The 20,132-nt window shown below is 43.4% G+C and overlaps 2 protein-coding genes across 2 annotated transcripts; one reads left to right on the forward strand and one right to left on the reverse strand.

The window, feature by feature from the left end:
* The first annotated feature begins 2,359 nt into the window (after positions 1–2,359).
* On the forward strand, positions 2,360–6,171 carry agt (angiotensinogen). Its single transcript, XM_018749440.2, has 5 exons — positions 2,360–2,478; positions 3,004–3,803; positions 3,948–4,221; positions 5,313–5,460; positions 5,674–6,171. The coding sequence occupies exons 1-5, from the start codon at positions 2,375–2,377 to the stop codon at positions 5,848–5,850; spliced, it is 1,503 nt and encodes a 500-aa protein (XP_018604956.2). The 5' UTR covers positions 2,360–2,374; the 3' UTR covers positions 5,851–6,171.
* Positions 6,172–6,248: 77 nt separating this feature from the next.
* On the reverse strand, positions 6,249–17,093 carry cog2 (component of oligomeric golgi complex 2). Its single transcript, XM_018749247.2, has 18 exons — positions 16,910–17,093; positions 15,786–15,947; positions 15,424–15,489; positions 15,164–15,244; positions 14,783–14,886; positions 13,931–14,039; positions 13,354–13,533; positions 13,133–13,257; positions 12,907–13,033; positions 12,650–12,789; positions 11,074–11,135; positions 10,831–10,982; positions 10,551–10,736; positions 10,370–10,442; positions 9,807–9,949; positions 9,578–9,717; positions 8,024–8,204; positions 6,249–7,883 (listed from the first exon to the last, which is right to left on the reverse strand). The coding sequence occupies exons 1-18, from the start codon at positions 16,964–16,966 to the stop codon at positions 7,776–7,778; spliced, it is 2,196 nt and encodes a 731-aa protein (XP_018604763.1). The 5' UTR covers positions 16,967–17,093; the 3' UTR covers positions 6,249–7,775.
* Positions 17,094–20,132: the final 3,039 nt, after the last annotated feature.

Consider the following 20,132-nt stretch of genomic DNA (forward strand, 5'->3'; position numbering starts at 1 on the left):
CTATTATTATTTTGGACATTTGTCCAACACCTGACAACTTACAATGTTAGTAAGAAGGGGGTGCGGTGGCGCAGCAGGTTTGGATGAGTCCTGCTCTCCGGGGGGTCTGGGGTTCGAGTCCTGCTTGGGGTGCCTTGCAATGGCCTCGTGTCCTGTCCTGTGTGTGTCCCCCTCCGGCCCTGCGTTGGGCTCCGGTTTGCTGCAACCCTGCTCCGGACAAACAGTTTCAGACAATGTGTGTGTTAGTAAGAAAGTTATACAAACACTACCCTATGTATGTACACAACAGGGTGCTTGTAGTGTATGAATTCAGGGTCATTACCTTGATCAGTTGCATTACAGCAAGAGTAGAAACATGCCGCAGAGACCTTCAGATTACAAAGTTGCAGCTCGAACCGCTACCCCGGTTCTGGGTATCGGACTCTTACAGCAGGGCAGCTCATACAGCAAACGACTAACGTGGCCATCAGCTCCATGAAAAAGATGACACTTGGAGGCATGGCACCATTTCAAAATGACACTTAGACTGAAAGCCTTTATTCAATAAATTAATCAATAACTTTATTGGATCAAAGAGGTTCTTATTGCAGTTCAATCCAATGAAGTTATTGACGAACTGCTTCTCCTGTAATGTGTGCTCTGGGGAGTATAACCAGTCAGTCCACATCATAGGGCTTAATAGATCAACCGAAGGCTTCCAACCTAAGGGTAGTTGGAGTCGTCGACTCAGTGGCCTTCCTAAAAAAAACCAGGATTTAAGCGTCTACTAAGTAGATGTCGGTGGGTATCAAAGTGGGTGCAGCCATTGCCTTGTGCTGCAAGGACCTGGGCTCAAATCCCTGGTGCGGTGCAGTTGATGAAAGAAACTACCACACATTTACACTGCTGTATAAATGGGTAAACAGCTATGGATTAGCGTACAAACCGAAGATTGTGAGCTGCTTTGGAGAGAAGCGCAAGACAATTGAACGAATAATATCCTGTTAGGTGTGCTGCCACACCAGGATTTACCTGTTCAACTGTCTTTCCTTGTTCATCAGGGATTCGGGCAAAAAGAAACAAATAATAAGGGTGTTTCCAGAGAGATGAACAGTGACAAATGCAAGCAGCATTTTCAAATTCGCAGGGAAAGATCGTCGGCATCTTCATACAGCTATAGATGTTGGAGGGACACATTAGATTTGCTTGAGTTTTGGGGAGGGACATGTCAAAGCCACCCCCCCCCCTTTACATTTTGCTAAATGCTGAGATGATGAATTTGAACACAATTTTTTTTTTTTTTTTTTTTAACCGCAGTCATGTTCAAGGCCCATCACCTGACTTCTTGTGGCTTCCTGTGCTGCTTCAACGGAGAGTTCGTGGGGAAAAACCCCCAAGGTAATCTTAAGGCCGACAATTAGCGTTCGGTGCACACGTTCGTATTGGAGAACGACTCTGGCCATCGCCTTCTTCAATTTGCTCGAGGCCAGAAACGAACATTTATTACCAGACGGCTGAGGCTCAAAAGTACCGTGAACTGGAGCTGTACCACATGGACAGCAAATATTCCCACTCCTAAAGAGGAATGGAAGCGGGATGGAAACAGCTCAGAAGTTCAATATCCATCTAATGAGTGAAATTGCTGTTGTTACTTAAGCGAAACAGTTCACTGTTTCAATAACCCTCTCAAGAACCATCAGAGGTCCACAGTAACGAGTTACGTACACTTACTCTATTACTTGCAGGACATTTTTTGAGAAATTGTATTTTTCTGGGCAGTTTTAGGTTTTCTTCATTTTACTTTTTACTGAGTACATTTATAAAGAATGTACTTTTACTCTATTAAATATGTCCCTCTCTTCTTGTTACTTTGGAGTTTAATGTTTTAACCTCCTTTTTAAAATCAATAGTGACTTTTACTCTATAAGTGGAACACCATTTAGCTGACACTTTTCTCCAAAGCAACTTACAATTATTTACCCACTTCTACAGCCGGGTAATTTCACTGGAGCAATTCGGAGTAAGTACCTTGCTCAAGGGTACAACAGCTGGAGGTGGGATTCAAACCTACATGTTGGGCCCAAAGGCAGCAGCTCTAACCACTCCACTACCGGCTGTTCCAGATCCTGATTTCTTCTGTGGATTTTGTTGGTCAACTCAGTTGGTCATTGGTGTAACCATTTGCAGTGAACATTACGTAAATACACAAAAGACAAACATTATCAGTTTCTTCTCTGGGTATTTTTCTCCCTCTGGCTTTTCCCACAAGGTCTCTGTTGCACAACACACAGCAGGGCGAGTTCGGGAAGCTCGGAAGGGGCATCAGGTCTGATCTGAGTCACCTCTGACCGGCTCCGGACGTCAAAGAACTACCCAGGATCCGACGACCTGGTTAATGTGTAACACGGTGGAGAATCTGCACTGCGGCCATCCCATAAGAAGTGAAGTCAGTGCAAGAGAATCCTCAGAGAAAATTCGACAGAAGCCCATCATCCAAAGGTAGGTGCAAATTCCTTATTCACATCTAAGTAGAAGACAGATGAACACCATTTAAGAATGGTGGCTTTGGCTTGACTTGGTTTACAACCCTAAACAGTCAATAGCCCATAAAACAAATGGAGAGACTCACATCCTCATCTCGGAGTAGGTTGTTATAAAAACTCATTCTATAACCCAATTACCGTTACAGATATAAAGTTACGCAGTGACGGCACGCTTGTGTTTAATCTCCACACTTTTCCTGTTCTTTCCTAACAATGTGCCGGTAAAGACATTTTTTACTGATGCTGTCACCTGGTGTATTTTTAATCTTTAATAATACATGAAAAGCCTGCTTACAATGTTCTTTATAGCGCTATGTTGTGAGGATCCATGCATTTGGTAATCATTAATCAGAGCCAGTGCTTCCAGAGAGAGGAGGCCTGGTGTTTGCTGTGGGTTTCGCACAGGTACCATCAAGTGATCTAAATAAAACGTGTGAAAATATTGAACTGGCCCGATAAACTCTTCTTCTTTCCGTTGCAGAATTTACCCATCTTCCAAGAGACCAAAGATGCAAGAAACCCTGGGCCCCCTTCTCCTCATATCATGGCTCACACTGGTGGCAGCAAACCGTGTGTACGTCCACCCGTTTTCTCTCTTTGCCTATGACAACTTCAGCTGTGAGATCATCCAGGCCCAAGCTCAAAAACCACTGGCGATGGTCAAACCGATCCCCATCGATCCCCAAGACTTGACTGAGCCACCTACTCATACCCACAAAGACGTGGAGGGCAGCAGAGAGAAGGTGACGCAACAGGTGACCGTTCTGGCTGAGCTTCAAAACACGCTGGGCCTACGTTTCTACAATGCCCTGATGCAGCAGAAACCTGCCAACGCCCTGTTCTCCCCAGTCAACGCCTTCGGTGCCCTCGTCGTTCTCTATATGGGCGCCTCCAATACAACGGCTGAACACCTCCAGCATCTCCTAGGGCTGGGTGACAATAGGGAAATGAAAGATTGTGTCCCCCTCTTTGACGGCCACAAGGTGCTCCATGCACAATGGAACATCAGCTCCTTGGTCGATGCAAACACAGATGAGCTCCGGACCCTAGTTTGGAATTTTGTCAATAACGGGGTGGACCTTTCGCAGGAGTTTGTGCGGGGCATGCAAGACTTCTCAGATGCTTCCTATGTCCGGTCAGTAGACTTCTCTAAGTCCGAAGAAGCTGAGGCCCAGATGAACTCCTTCATCCAGAGGGCATCAGCTGGAAATATGAAGCACCTCTTCAAGGCGATCAGTCCATCCACGGAATTCTTGTTTGCTAGCGCCATTCTCTTCAAGGGTAAGCTTGTCTAAGACATTCACAGTTACCTGCTCTTCATCAAGCATGACACGTTGCCCAACTTCCCACGTGGCAAATGAAAGATTGTTTAGACAAAAATCAGTGTTTTGTGCCATGGGAATGAATGTGAAATTTGTTTGTTAGGAAAGTGGAGGACAGCGATCAAGTCAGAAGTAATGACCCTGCAGAAGTTCTGGACCAGTGAGGAGACCAGTGTGATGGTACCCTTCATGAGCCACACTGGAAGCTACAAGTATCTGAATGACAAGGGGGGGAGATGCACCATCATCCAGCTGCCTCTCAGCAAAGGCACATACATGTTGCTGGTGCTGCCCCATGAGGGGACCAGCCTGGAACACATAGAAGCAAAGCTCAACACTAACCTCATCTCAAAGTGGAAAAAGCACCTCAACGAAGGGTAAGGCCTCATACCACAACCCCAGTCCTAGCCAAAACACATCAAACATGGAGAAAGGAAAATCTGCATATTTACTGCTGAAATCTTGAACATGTTCACTGTTAAGCGCCATCATGTTGATGTCAAGTCTTGGCGACCACATTGAGTGCCTCCAGAATGTTTTGCTCTCTACATGCGTCTTTAGGATGCAAATCACTATGTCCATCATCACTGTGATTGAGTCCACTCATCTGACTGATTGTCCATCTCTTCGTTTTCCTCCCAATTTTCAAATCATTACGATCTTCAACATTCAGAATCCAAATTTATCACATTGTGTTTAGTGTATGATAGCTTCTGTCTCATAATTTGTGCTTCCAATGAGACCAGAGAGTCGATTTGATTCGAGATCCTTCTGCTTTCCTTGCAGTCCACAGCATCAAGTCTCTTCCAGCACCACTAAAAGGATTCTTTGATTTTCCTATCCTGTTTTTCTCTATTGTCCAGCTTTGACATCCATATGGTGTTTTTGAAAATACCATTACTTCAACAGTTTTATTCATTCTTGTTGACATGCCTGCAAGTTTCAGGAATTTTTGCAGATCTTTCATCTTCACCATGAACACTAAAGTTTGTTGCTGTGCCTGTTCTCCCAATTTTAGTTTTTTGCTGTCCACTTTGCCTTTTTTAACAAGACTTTAAGGTCTTTTTCCTCCTCTGCTATTTTCATGGTGTCATCAGCATACTGAAAGTTGCTGGTGTTCCTCCCACCAGTTCTGAACCCACATTCAATTCTGGCAGTCTGCCAGTCTTCAACTAGTCAGTTTTTTCTCATAATTTGATCATTGTAAAAAGAGAAGGTATGCAGCCTTGTCTTACTTTCTTGACAATTGAAAGCCATTCTGATCCTCATTGTTCTGCTCTACTTGTGGCCTCCTGTCCAGTGAATGAACCGATGTTCTGGCACACATGTTCTGAGTAGATTCCACATTTTATCGTCGTCAGCAGAACCAAAGATTAAAAAACACAAGTAGAGCTCATTTTGGTCAGATCCATTAGCCCGCAGCAATGTGGCAAAGAGGAAACAATAACCAACACTCTTTTCTGAACAGGTTCCTGGAAGTATCCCTCCCCAAGCTATCAGTGAGCTTTGTGAGTGACCTGAAGGACATCCTGTCCAACATGAAACTCTCATACCTACTAGGAGAGCAGGCTGACTTTGGTAGACTCAGCAGCAAGGAGAACCTCACACTTGACAAGGTGAGACTCGAATACAGATGATTTTTACTGCGACTTGCTATTCTTACAATGCACTCTTACCTTGGCTGCCTCCCTAATGCATTCGAGATTCAGAATGAGTAGTACAACCACTGGTAATTTAGTGCATAGTACAGAAAGTTGGGGACAAAACGTCAAACCCCCCCAGGGCTCTTTTCACAAGAACACTCAACAGCTGTTTCCCTGGGTTTACAGGTGTTGAACAATGTGGTGTTTGAAATTTCTGAGGAAGGGGCTAAGGATCAGACCGCCCCTGAAGATGGCAGCGTGGCCCCGAAGTTCACAATCAACAGACCCTTCTTCTTTACTGTGGTAGAGGGGAATTCAGATGCCATCCTTCTGCTTGGAAGGATAACCAACCCCACACAGTGAGGTTTTGGTTAAATTAAAGACTTTGCCACAAGGTAATATCAATGACTGGAAAACTTTGATCAACCGCAACGTGTATAGGTCAATCTGGCTATCAGTGAAAGACCCATATTCTGTAGTACTGAGAACCAAGGCTAAACCAGTGCTAATTTTGAGCTCGAGCTCAAATATAACTCTCCGGTTCTACAAACATCTTAAGAACTTATAGCAAATCACCCCAAACCATGTATATTCTCTATTCTACCCCAAAAGGGACAGCCGGTGGCATAGTGGTTAGAACTACTGTCTTTGGATCCAAAGGTCGTAGACTTGATTTCCATCTCCAGCTATAGTACCCTTGAGCAAGGTACTTACCCTAAACTCATCCAGTAAAATTACCCAGATTTATAAATTGGGAAATAATTGTAACCTTAACACTGTGAGTGGCTTTGGAGAAAAGAGTCAGATAAATGCAAATGTAAAATGATTCTGTGGCAACATCACTGACCAAGAGGAGAGTTATCTTCCATATAGCATGTATGAAAACTTCTAACACAAGTCGGTGATCTTGGATTATTATTGAGTCACATAATTCACTGGGTGGTTTATTTCTGTTGCAATAAAAACAGTCCGTTACTTGACAGACCTAAAGGATTCCAAATTCATTTTTTAAGATTAAAGATGGTTAATTTGTCCTTAATTGTGCTCTTACAAAAAAGTTTCAGTTGCATTATTTAAGAAACGTAAATAAATGGTGATAGTGCTCACCTCATTTTTCCTTCCTCGGTTGATCCCCAATTAAAAATAAGGGAATCGTTTCAGATTCCGAAAACTGTAACTACTTGGGGAATAAGACATATGCATGATAAATAAAATTAATGTAACAGTACATAGACATAATGTAGATTTACCTGTATACTTTATGTATAAACCTCAGTGTCACGTCTCTTCAGTTCAATGCTTTTCGCTCATTCATACAACACTTTCCTAAGTGCCCTTGAGCTAAAGGGACAACTTTTTTTTTTTTTTTTTAAATCTTTGCCTCATCAGCAATTTGGGAGTACCTACATTATTCATTTTCATTAGGATCATAAAATGCAGACTCCTGCTGGCAAACTCCCCACTTAATCCATTTATAGTGCGGCACCGTTTTTAGCATGGAGGCATTTTCAATCTTCCCTTAATGGTTTAACAGATTATTTCTATTTGTATCTGAGACAGGTCATTTCAGCTTCAGTTTCATTCAGTGTCCAAAAATCAGACAAGATTATTGATTTTTGGATCAATCCCTCAATTGTACCTTAAACAAATTTAGGGTTTGAACATACGTTTTGTTATCAGTAATGAATAGGATCACAAATCCAGAAGCATAACCACCAGCAAAATTCAGAAATAGTTAAATCTTTTACTAACAAGACAATTACAAGTTCTCCCAAAATTTGTTTGCGTTGTAAATTTCCATCTTAATCCTTCAATAGATAAGTGTATACAGAGCTCCCTAATAAACATTCTTCAAAATAAAAAACTGTAATTCAATGTTTTTTTTTAAATCTATAAATCATACTCATATTGCTAAACAGTGCTGATCATCTGCAGCCAAGTAACAGACAACAGCCTGCGATGCAGAAAGCAAACCCACACCATAATGCCATGCGGCTCCCAGTCCTACAATGCCAGCGCAATGATCCGTGGGGTCCTCATTTGCGGTTTCACCTATTCTTTGGGTTAAAAAAATAAAAATTAAAAAAAAAAAAACCATCAGTATATAAATATGTGACCAAATCCAGATCCCCTTGCACATATCTCCCACTTCCTGGACAATGCAGTCTGCACATAAATAAGGTCTTCTCAGGAGGGTCCACCTTAAGATCCGAGACTGAAGCATCCACTCCTTTGAGCTGTGTGTTTCCATAGCGGGTTCACCTCTTACATAGTCCACGGCTAGAAGGTCAGGGTGCCGGCAGCTCGGACGGAACTATGTCACGGGCCCCTTGAACCAGTTCCAAGAGAGATGAGAACAGGGTGATGTCGCTGGTCTGTAGGCCCATATTCTGGATCTGTAACAGGGCATGACTGCAATCAGAGCTCATCTCAAATGCAACAACACTACGTTTTTTTAAAACACTTGTTGATCTGTCCTTGAAAAACCAAAAACCACTGGGTTCCTGTGGAGCAGGGCTGAGGAACCCTGCCCTACCTGTTCTCCCAGGTACTCGACATCTAGCGCCAGCTGAAGTCGGATCTTGCTGTCATCTGAGGGGCCGCTACTAGCACCCGTCGAGTTGGACACTGCAGTTTTTCTGGCCTGTTTCAGCCTCTTCAGGCTCTCCTCCATCTTCTTGACTGAACTCAGGACATCAGATATGGTCTCGTAATATCTGTCATCACAAAGCACAGAATACAAGCAGGATCGATTTCAGTTCTCTTCTTGTACCTCAAAATTCTTCACAAACTTTGCAGTATTGATTTTTGGTTTCCTTTTGTAAATCTGGATTTCATGTTCATTACGAAGGCAGTACAATTGTTTAACGTAAAATGGGATACGAGGATAAATAACTACTACAAAATATGCTTTCACATTGAAGCAGATGCTGATCTTTGAATTTTAGCAGGCACCTCAATGGCTCCTGAAACAGGAGGATCCACACCGTGACTCACATATTAATTCTGAACTACACCATGTGCAAGGATTAAAAAAAGTCAAACTGCAAACGACATTCACTGCACACAGGTATGGTAATTAGGCAGTAGCTGAAGACGTTGTGAACTGACACACTAGGCCCAGTTATTGGAACAAACGGCGCTGAGCTTCCGCTCTTTAATTTATCCTGACTTTTACATTTATTCATTCAGCAGATGCTTTTCTCCATAGCAACGTACATCTCAGAAAAATACAATTTCTACATTACCTTAGGAGAAAGAGAAACATAGTTGCAGACATGTGATTAAGTAAACTTTGCTTGTTTCTTTCCACCTTATACACTGATGTTCATTGCATGAGTAGGTGCATAAAACTCAAAATAGACAAATCCTGATCCCCTTCCTACAATTTTTTTTTTTTTAAGGTACACAATTATATACAATACACGAGTAAAGGCTTATCTGGGTATGATCATAAAGTTATGGTGCATGAACATTTACACCATACATGAGCTTGAGAGATCATGCGCAAAGTGAGTCCAGAAGAAGTGAGTTTTCAGACCCTTTTTAAATGTGGACAGATTTTCAGCAGTTTTGAGTGAGGGGGGGGGGAGTCATTCCACCACAACAGAGCCAGAACTGAGAACCTCCATGCTTTACCTTTGGTGCGCGGGACCACCAAGTGGGCAGAAGTAGATGAGCGAAGCGCTCGGGTTGGAGGTGTAGCGGTTGATCAAGTCTTGTAAATAGTTAGGAGCAGTTCTACTGATGCATTTGTAGGCAATAACCAGGGTCTTTTAGCTGACAATTAGACCAAACCACTCATTTGTAGATCTATCCAATTGCTTGATACACAGAGTTTCAGAGCTCCATTTAAACCACCTGTTTATTGCAAATTCTACATTCAGAGTTTGTATCAGATGAAGGGATTTGAACGATTTTCCGCTTTAACTTATTTTGTGACTCATCCTCTGCAACAGAATCAGCACACAGTGTCTGTGACTGAGAATAACGCAGCCCAATGCCAGCCTGGGTTACAGTGAACACAGACACGTTCATTCAGCACAGTTGACCTGCATCGTTTCTAAGGGCTGCACTGAACAAGGTGTACCTTTGTGTGCAGTCACACAGCGTGATGCGCAGCCATTCCTGCAAGATGGAGGCCTTCAGTACATCTGTATAGTCACTGCGCAGCTGTAGTAGCGGCCGCAGCGCGTTGTCCATGTAGGCTGAAGCCTTGGTCGGCACTTCCTGTGGCGGGAGGAAAAGGCTGTTTGAATGGCAGGTCTCCCACCATTTATAAACATTCCAGCTATGCTCGTTTGACTGGTAGAGCATACCTTGTTGGTGCGCCGATACAGGCGTGGGACCTCAGAGGCACTCTTCAGGTAGCTAAAGCACCTCTCTCCCAGGTGGTGTGTCACCCTGCGGTTAAGCATGGGGGCGCAGCCAGACAAGGAGGTTTTTGAGTCCGCCAAGGATTCTGGGTAAGTAATACAAGAAGAACATACACTGCTTTCAGCTTCACCAAACAGCCACAACAACAGCAATTTAAGTTGAGGAAAAACTGGAAGAAAATTTGGAAATGAATTTACTCATCCAAAAAAAAAAAAAAAAAAAAAAAAAAAAAAAAAAAAAAAAAAAAAAAAATCTGTCCATTTGTTATATATTTATTTTCATTATTTATTCATTTAGCTGATTCTTTTATTCAAATCAACTTACAATGTTAAGTCTAGACACAAAGCTTCTTACAGTTATTCACCAGTTTATACAGCTGTGTAGTATTTAATTATCAATTCAAGGTCAGTACCTTGATCAAGGGCTCTACAGTGGGAGATAGGAGCTGAACATGATAGATTTGACGATGACTGAGCTACCTCCTGTGACTGCTTCAATGATATACCTGAGACAATGGTAAAGTTGCTAAACCCAATGAGCTCCAGCTTCTGTCTGATCATGTCTGAAAGTTCAGGAATCTGGGAGGAAAGCAAACACAGTGTGAAGAAACACGCAGCTAATCATGCTGCGTACACTGTTCTGACAACAATGAGGATGCGTGTGATGGCCCCTGCAGAGATGGCTACCTTTTCTTGTAGCCTGTCCAGGTCGGCCATGATGAAGACCATGTGCTTGGTGGAGAGTGCTGTCGGGCCACCAGTTTCGCTGCCTGTGTCCTCCTGGGAGGTCCGGCTAGAGGTGGAAGAGGCTGAGCTGGGGAGGGGCTTCACGGGGTCCTTGCTGACGTCAGAGGGGGGAACTTTGTTCAGCACCTACAATGACGACAAAGAAAAAAACGGATCAGCAAAGATGCCTTTAGTATCCCGGCAATGACGTTACAATGGACTAATGATGCAATGCCCCCACCTCAGTCAGGAAGGTGGCATAGCGTGAGAGCAGTTGTAACGTTAATTTCCAGAAGCGATGTGCCAGCGGCGGCATATACACCCCCTGGGCCCAGCACTGGAGAAGGCCACCCCAAAGTGTGTTGGAGACACGCAGCAGGAATGGACTCCCAGCTGCAACGAAGAAACAACCACCGTCACTCCAGCACATTGGGGAGCCACAACTGCTCAGTAAAAGCATCAGAAAAGCAAATGTTCTACTGACCTGGTGCTTCCTCCAAGCCATCCGAAATTGCATTCTCCAAACTCCCAGCAATCTCCTTGTATCTGGATTACAGACCAAAGACAGACATCAATGGTGACTGAGCAATAAGCTCAAAGACAGAGTACACTATTTGGTGTTGGGATTTCAAAACCAGACAATGAACCCTGGCCATGGCGCAAAAGGGCGTTATTATTTAAGCCTTTCATATCAGGAAACAACACGGCTAACTGTGTTCTCTTGCATTCTCTGACATTGTCTACATCCATGGACAAAGTGGTAGAAACAAAAGACTTCTTTCCCAATGCTTTCAAATGACACGTCTTCATGATATTCAGGAGACAGATACACTCAAAAAGAAATGTGGTCGCAATGTAACACTTCCAATGCAAAAATAGAGTCAAAAATGAGGCTCTGGGGCTGATGCAGGTTCCGATCAGAGGCCCCTCCTGCTAAGTGACAAGCGAACAACGTGAAGTTAATGATCGGCACTGAAAACAAGCAAGTCGGCCAGGAAATGATTACATTAGTGGAAAGACATTGATTTTTGTGGAGGCAATACTGTAGTTTAAGCTTAAAGTTTGTAGTATTGAGAATACTCAAACGTTTTGATTCTTTTATTTTAGATACTTACTAGTACATAATAATATATGTACGGATACGTAAAGAATGAGGGCACATTTAAAGTTCACAGCCTAGTGAGTTCACCCTGATGCCACAGGTAAATATATATTCAGTAATGTATGTGAAGTAATAAAGAACTGGGCTTTAGGCAATATTTTAATGACATACAAAAAGACTTAGCTGCTCCATTTTCAGCAAAGCCTGCCGTTAATTGTAGCCTTGAGGGTATCGCAAAAGGTGCAGTGGTGCCAAACTAAACATGATGAAGTTGACGCCACTTTTTGTATCCAAGCTATGACGCATGCCTGTGACTTCATGTGGATAATCACAATTACACCACACTGTAGCACTGAAATGATGAATTCGGTAAACATCTGCTGATGTTAAGAACAAAATGAAGAGCAGAAAATGGTGACTGCAGTGTGACCTTTGAACTTCACATTGTGAAAAGCACAGAGATGTGGGAGTCAGGTTGGCAAACAGACTTGGGCACATTGGGTACATCATGATGACCTTCATACTGACTACGTGAAGGTAAACACCCCGAACGATCGGCTGTTCTGACTAGTTCCTAACCCGAAAAGTCATCAGTGAGCAACAGGAAATGGTTATGCAAATCATTTACAAAGAGTGCTGTCTGCAAACTTCTACTCCTACTGTCACAGATAAACACAGCAAAAAATGTCAATGAAGTAGGAAACGGATACAGAAAATTCGGTGTGTAGAATGAAATAACTGGCAAAGACCCTTGTGGTACACAGTGTAAAAGTATATCAATTTTAATTTCTAAAGTTTGCTTAACTTGTTCTATGGCTCGTGGGGCACCAGATCCATTTCCTTTAATTTGTTCTTTTTTCCTCACGAAGACAAGCTTTCATAACATTACTAACACCAGTTCAAAGTACAGCTGTGTACAAATACAAAAAGGCTGAACGCAATACCGCATCAGACTCACCGGAGCTGGAAGTAAACCGGAAGGTTCCACTTGTTGTGGAAGCTCTGGTAAGACGCATGTGCTCGGAGGCGCCTCACGCTGGCCTGAGAGCCGCACTGCCGCTCAAACTTCCGCACAAAGTCCATAGTGATGGCGTATTTCTGCAAGAAAGTTCACAAACGAATCGAGAGCAAAATTCCATACTGATAGTGAAAGAAAGCTACAGACATTCTGGGAGTTAGGAGCATAAATCAACTAATGTGCACAGAAGGATTTACCTCATAAAAGGCATCAGGGTTCCCAGGGTTGAAGAGGGAGGATATCCTCTCTTCCAGGCCTTTAACGATTTCTGGCCAGACCGAGTTCACCAAGAAATCATAGCCAGGAACAATGTCTGCTTTATCGCTGCACACAAGACAAAGAGGGATCAGAACCAGGAAACAAAGGAAAAGAGAGACAGCACTTATTTATCTTAGAGGTTTAACAGACTGTCGGATATGGTACCTGGAGATGGCACCACCCGTCACCTCCCTGAGCAAGCGACAGTGGTGGGGTACAAACTCCAACAGCTTTCCATACATGTTCTGCAGGCCGCTGGGACTGGACTTCACATACTGTTCAACAATGACCTGAAGCGAGCAGCAAGGCAGGAGCAACATGACAGCGGGACACTGACAAACTCTGCAGAAGACGCACTAGTCACAGCTAAGCACGGTGCCACTCACCTCATCCATGTAGGGCTTCACAAGGACTTGACCCACAAGGGCCTCTGCATCCCGGGTCTTATCGATGGTGGCGTAGGTGCGCAGGCAGTGGCGTATCATGTCCACATTGGAGGTCTGCAGGCCCTCGATGAGTAGGCCCTCCAGGGACTGCTGCAGCATGGCTGTAATACCAGCGATCCGCTGCCACAGAGACACAGCGTAACTCAGACAAAATGATGACATTCACGCATTTATACAGCTAGGTAATTTCTACTGGAGAAATTCAGGACAAGTACCTTGTACAAGGGCACTACACCAGTCCTTTGAGTGCAAAGTGGAGGCCTAAGTGCTATGTAACTTGGATACACAAACTTTTTGTTGTAAAGCAGGAGAAACGGAAGAACGTCATTTGTACTTGAGACTGTGGGCTGCGGCACTTCTATGAATACCCTCCAGCAGAGGATCCCAAAATATCAGGCATTATAAGAGAGCATCTTTATCATCTTTAGTACTGTGACTAGAGTTGTAGACATCCCCATATCTCGATGGCCAGAGGAAGTAGAAGTGCGTTTGTCCCCGGAGCCAAAGACCCACTCACAGGCCGCACTTTGTCCAGCAGCGGCATGCCTTTACTCTGGACGGCATGGAACTGTAGTTGATTGAACTCTGTGGCTATCCGCTCCAGAATCTGCCCGGTCAGGAGAGGACTGCAAAACAACACAGAGCGTCAGTCGGGGACTCCGAACCAACCGGCACTGCGTCTGGGACTGATCACCGTTTTGTATTTCAAAAACTTTTTGAAAACCCTATGTAACCCTTTCTACTGAATTTGACAATGTCATATTGACTAAGAAAGGGCAATGCCAAAATATCAGATGTTCGACTGATAGCTAAGTGCTAGAGACTGCGAGAGAAATGGCCCTGAAAGAGAAGGATTTTGATTTCCTTCTGGAATGCTGGGAGGGATTCAGCAATTCCGAGGGACAGTGGGGGCTCATTACACCAAAGTTGAGCCAAAGCTGAGAACTGAAGGGCTTTTGATTTTGAACTGCTCGTGAGTGGGACCACAAAGAATCCAGAGGTGGAGGAGCAGAACATTCCTGACTGGGTCCAGGAACTGAATTATATTGATAATTCCGCAGACACCTTTGATACAACTAAGAATGAAGTAGCATGAAGAGTGGCTTTGATTAACTGTGTGACCTTACAAAATGAGTCACAGAACATGCAAAAGGGCAGGTAATTATGAATTCAAAGAGAAAATCAGTGGTGCCAGATACACTTTATTTGATCTTTACTTCACCTCCTGTGACCTTACAACACTATCAACCATAGACTAGTGATATCCAGCGTCCCCTTGTGGCCACAAACAACCGTAACAGGAATGCTCATTTAAGAATGATGGGAAGAACAGGACAATGATGCCTCGGAAACTTTTTTATTAAATTACCTATTCATTTCTAGAGATGCTGTGTCCTTGGAGCTTTGGGAGTGAAGAATTTTTTCAATCTTCTCCACTGATCGAACCACTTGGATAAGTCTCAAAACACACATCTTTTTGCATAGAAATAGGGCAAAGAAAAATGTATAAACACAAAAACTGTTAGTCAGTTCATTATATTGAGAAGGGATACAAACAGCAACCTGCTCCATGGGCACAACTTAGATGAAACGATTCAGGTTTTAATGTTGACTATCAGACACTATTAATGACTAAGAACATGCGTTTTACCTGTTTCAATACAAGTGATGTTGCCCTGATGAAAAGTGAACTCTAAATACATTATATCAAGCATGTTTTCAAACAACACTTCTTCTCAAATGCACGTACCTTCTTCCGTTGAATATCATCTTGTTTGGATAAGCGATCATCTATGGCTTGAATGACTTCATTTACAGATGATCTGAGACTCTATCCAAAACAAATAAAATGGCAAGAAGCATAAGGTCACACTGTAGCCTTTCAAGAATACACCTTTCCACTAAAAAACAGATTATCACATTTCATAAGACATAACCAAATTTATTTGGTAGCATGGACTCAAACAAGGAAAAGTAATACGAAATACTGGTAACAAAGGGACAACATACCAGCACTTCTTCTCGCAACTGGCCAAGGGGAACAGAGAGTTGATTGAGGGCTTTGTCCATCCCAACCTAATTTAAAAGAGATTTTATATATATTATATATGTCTCAGTTTACATTTAAACAATCTAACTTCAAATACAAAATTGTCAAATTTTGACAATTAAATATAATTTTCACTACTGTAGAAACAAACTACATTCAAACAGACTGCCTTTTCATGCTTGAAAATAAAATTTAAGAAGTTATCAAGCTCTTCACTTTGCAAACAAATGAATCAGTTGCATACCGATGCTGCTCTGGGCTCTATCTCCTCTCACTTTAGTCCTCTGGACAGAAAAGCAGTCCCAATGGGATGGGTACTCACCAAGTTGGTGGAAAGATTGACAAAGTCGGCATAGTCCTTGTTGATGAGCTCCACCATAGCTGTCTTGAGGAGCTTGTAGTAGAGCTCCAGGTCCTCCCGGAGCTCCTCCAGCTGCACGCGCTTTCGACACTCGGCCACAAAATGGTCCACATCGAAGTCATCCTGCCGAATGAGACAGGAAGTCACACGTCAGGCAAACACAGCATCATTAATGTTCACCTACCTTACTAACGCGCTGGTTGTGGATCTATAGGGAAACTAAGAGAAAACTCAAAATGCATAATTTACTCATATTCGTGAACATATCACATTTCATTTCGCTTATGATCACGTTCCCATTTATACACCACAATATCTTTGCTGTACCACTTCAGGGTAAGAACTTTGATCAAAGGTCCTAGAATTCAAAACTGGGAACCTTCAATATACAACGCATACTCTGCCCAAGCATCTGTTTATGCGTGTGCAAGAAAGAGGTGGGAATTGAACCTACAACCTTTCGGTCCAAAGGCAGCAGCTCTAACCACTGCACTACCAGCTGTCCCTAACTATATACTGTCTATACCCCACAGCTACACTTTCTATCCCAGCAGAAAGTATTGAAGGTACAACAGCTCATGCGCACAACAACTCTTATGATTTCGCCTCAGAATTTTCATATAGATCAGGATGTAAAACAGTACAAAATACACCCTAAGCAGGTTTTAAATAAAATGGTACTTCAGTTTATCAATTTTTTTCTGAGAGCAATCAAGCAGGAGTGAGCATTTTCCTGTAGAATCTCGACCATTATGTAACCAATGCATAAAATCCTTTTTAAAAGAACACTCACTGACAGTGTTTAGTACTAACTTCACACTGACTGGCTCTAGTAGACTAGTACTGGACGAGCTGCCACTAGTTTGCGCTGAATTATCAGGCAGTCACAGTCAGTGAGCACAAACCCGCTGTTGCTTTTATTACTCTGGTGATGGTTGCTTTCGGAGCACCGAGGTAAAAATTCAACTTAGTGGAACTGAAGGTGTGAATAAAGTGTGGCTACAAAACAGATTCGCAGCAGCAGAGCTTCTCTCTCTCTCTCTCTCTCTCTCTCTCTCTCTCTCTGCAAACAGACACTCCCTCACCTTCATGAACACGTCTTTGTCGAAACACAGCGAGTCGGGCCCCTTCGGAAGATTCATCCTATTTCCCCTTCTCGCCCTACAGTGCTCAAAGGTCTCAAAAAATGTAGGGAATAAAATTTATAAACTACTTCATGTCGCTAAATGACAGCACTGAGCTGAGGAAACACGACCACTTCCGCCAACATGGCAAATGAGAGCACCAACGAGCAAGAGGCCGTAGGGCAGCGCAGCAGCACGTCGGTAGACTTTGCGCCACCTGCAGGGCGCCAGATAAAATTACAACTTTTATTATTATTATTATTATTATTATTATTATTATTGATGTTGTTGTTGTTGTTATTTGATCCTGAATGTGAATTATGCAAGCAGCAATTTGGGCAAAATGCATTTTTTAGTTTTAGTTACAAGTGATATTTTATTTTTATTACAGTGATATTTTCATTTTTATATTTGTATTTCTTGCATGTTAACTGTGATACAAGTGTGATATACTGCAATAGTGTGGGATTAAGTCACTTGAAAAACTGGTGTTAGCCTACCTGAAGGACATCACTGGACCCTTGCTGGACCCCCTGCAGTTTGCTTACCGAGCAAACAGGTCTGTGGATGATGCAGTCAACATGGGACTGCGCTACATCCTGCAACATCTGGACAAACCAGGGACTTATGCGAGAATTCTGTTCGTGGACTTCAGCTCAGCCTTCAACACCATCATCCCACACCTCCTCCTGTCCAAATTAACCCAACTCTCTGTGCCCGCCTCCATCTGTCGGTGGATCACCAACTTCCTGACGGACAGGCAGCAGCTAGCAAGGCTGGGAAAATTCTCATCCAATACTCGCACGATCAGTACTGGCGCCCCCCAGGGATGTGCACTCTCCCCACTGCTCTTCTCCCCGTACACCAACGACTGCACCGCTAAAGACCCCTCTGTGAAACTCCTGAAGTTCGCAGATGACACCACACTCATCAGCCTCATTCAGGATGACAACGAGTCTGCTTACGGACAGGAGGTTAAAGAGCTGGCTGTCTGGTGCGGTCATAACAACCTGGAGCTGAACACGCTCAAAACGATGGAGATGATCGTAGACTTCAGGAGAAACACCTCAGCATTATCCCCACTCACCATCATGAACAGCACTGTGGCAACAGTGGAGTCATTCAGGTTCCTGGGCACCACCATCTCACAGGACCTGAAGTGGGAGCCCCACGTAGACTCCATCGTGAAGAAGGCCCAGCAGAGGTTGTACTTCCTTCGCCAGCCGAGGAAGTTCAACCTGCCACAGGAGCTACTGATGCAATTCTACTCCGCAGTCATCGAGTCTGTCCTCTGCACCTCTATAACCGTCTGGTTCGGCTCAGCTACGAAGTCAGACATCAGAATTCGGACTGCTGGAAGAATCATCGGCACATCCCCCCCCAGCTCTCCGAGAACTGCGCTCGTCCAGAGTCAGTAAAAGGGCTAGCAAAATCATTCTAGACCCCTCGCATCCAGGCCACTTCCTCTTCGAACCTTTGCCATCTGGCCGGCGCTACAGAGCACCGAGCACCAGGACAGCCAGGCGCAAGAAAAGTTTCTTTCCCCAACCCATCTACCTCATGAACAGCAAAATCCCCCCCTAGAGAGTAAACCAGTGCAATACATAATGCTATTTATATTTATATTTATAACTTTTTATCACATCATATCTCTTCTCACACTCCCTTGCATTTGTAACTAGTGACTATTTTTGTATGTAATATTGGGTACTTTATATTTTTATGTATTTTTTATTCCTTATTCACATACTCTATCTTCTCATCTATCTTGCCACTGTCATTCTGTCTGTGCTGTGGAAGCTCCTGTCACCAAGACAAATTCCTTGTATGTGCGAACATACCTGGCAATAAAGCTCGTTCTGATTCTGATTCTTATGTTTGTATCTGGTGTAATTATGTGTGTACATTGGATATTACCGTGTGTGTAGCTGTACATTGCTGTACTGGATCTGGCTGTGTTTTGTGAGAGTGCAGTATTGTGTGTGTGTGAACATATTTCAGATTGTGCATGTATATGACTGTGTGTGTATACGGTATATAGTTGTATAATTATAGATACATTATATAGTTATATAGTAATATTTTCCATCTCTCAAATTGTTTTCAGCTTCAGTTTAGTCTGCTTTCTTGGCCTGCCAACATTCAAACACTTAAAGAAGGTGACAATTTTATAAAGAAAAATATTTTGTAACAAATAATCCCCTCCCCCTCCGGCCTTACGCCCTGTGTTGCCGGGTAGGCTCCGGTTCCCCGTGACCCTGTATGGGACAAGCGGTTCTGAAAAAAAAGAATTAATTTAAAATATTTACATTTAATGGGGGGTGCGGTGGCGCAGTGGGTTGGACCACAGTCCTGCTCTCCAGTGGGTCTGGGGTTCGAATCCTGCTTGGGGTGCCTTGCGGCAGACTGGCATCCCGTCCTGGGTGTGTCCCCTTCCCCCTCCGGCCTTGTGCCCTGTGTTACCGGGTAGGCTCCGGTTCCCCGTGACCCCGTCTGGGACAAGCGGTTCTGAAATATTTACATTTAAAGAAATGCATACAAACACGAGAAAACAAAATAATAAGAAGAAGTCTAAGAAACTGATACCTCGTCTATTATAAATAACTGTGTGTGTGTGTGTGTGTGTGTGTGTGTGTGTGTGTGGGTGGGTGAGCACAAGCACTCCTCTCCTCTGTTCTTATGGCAGCCGTGTACAGACTGTGCTGCCAGTTTCACGCATTTTCTTCTTTCTTCTAATAAGTACGGTAGCAAGTCACCGTCCCTGAGACTCTGGATCAGTATTTATAAATGTACAAAAGTGTTTGTCTCTAATCTCTTTGTTTTATTAATTCATTTTTGCGTTTCATATATTTATTTTCTCTGAGCTGAGGTTCCACTGTCCCGAGACAGATTGTTCCCGGTGCTGTCAGACTGGGTCGGTCTGCTGAGGATCAGGACTAAGGGGACTCTTTTCGGTGCTCATCTCTTGGCTTTCCAGGGCTTTAAAGGGATAAGTTGATCTCACTTAATATTAGTCGAAACCAAAATTCGACGACTCTTTTTTAGGTCTTGATCAGTAAGGGGTGCTGGCCTGGTTCACCTTGATTTTTGTCCCATTTTTGGAATTCCTGATTGATGAGTGGACCGGACACTTCAGTGCCATAATAAATGCCACATTAGTCATATATAAATACAGGACTAAAAG

This window comes from Scleropages formosus, chromosome 4 (assembly GCF_900964775.1).
Source record: "Scleropages formosus chromosome 4, fSclFor1.1, whole genome shotgun sequence".
Classification (NCBI taxonomy): Eukaryota; Metazoa; Chordata; class Actinopteri; order Osteoglossiformes; family Osteoglossidae; genus Scleropages; species Scleropages formosus.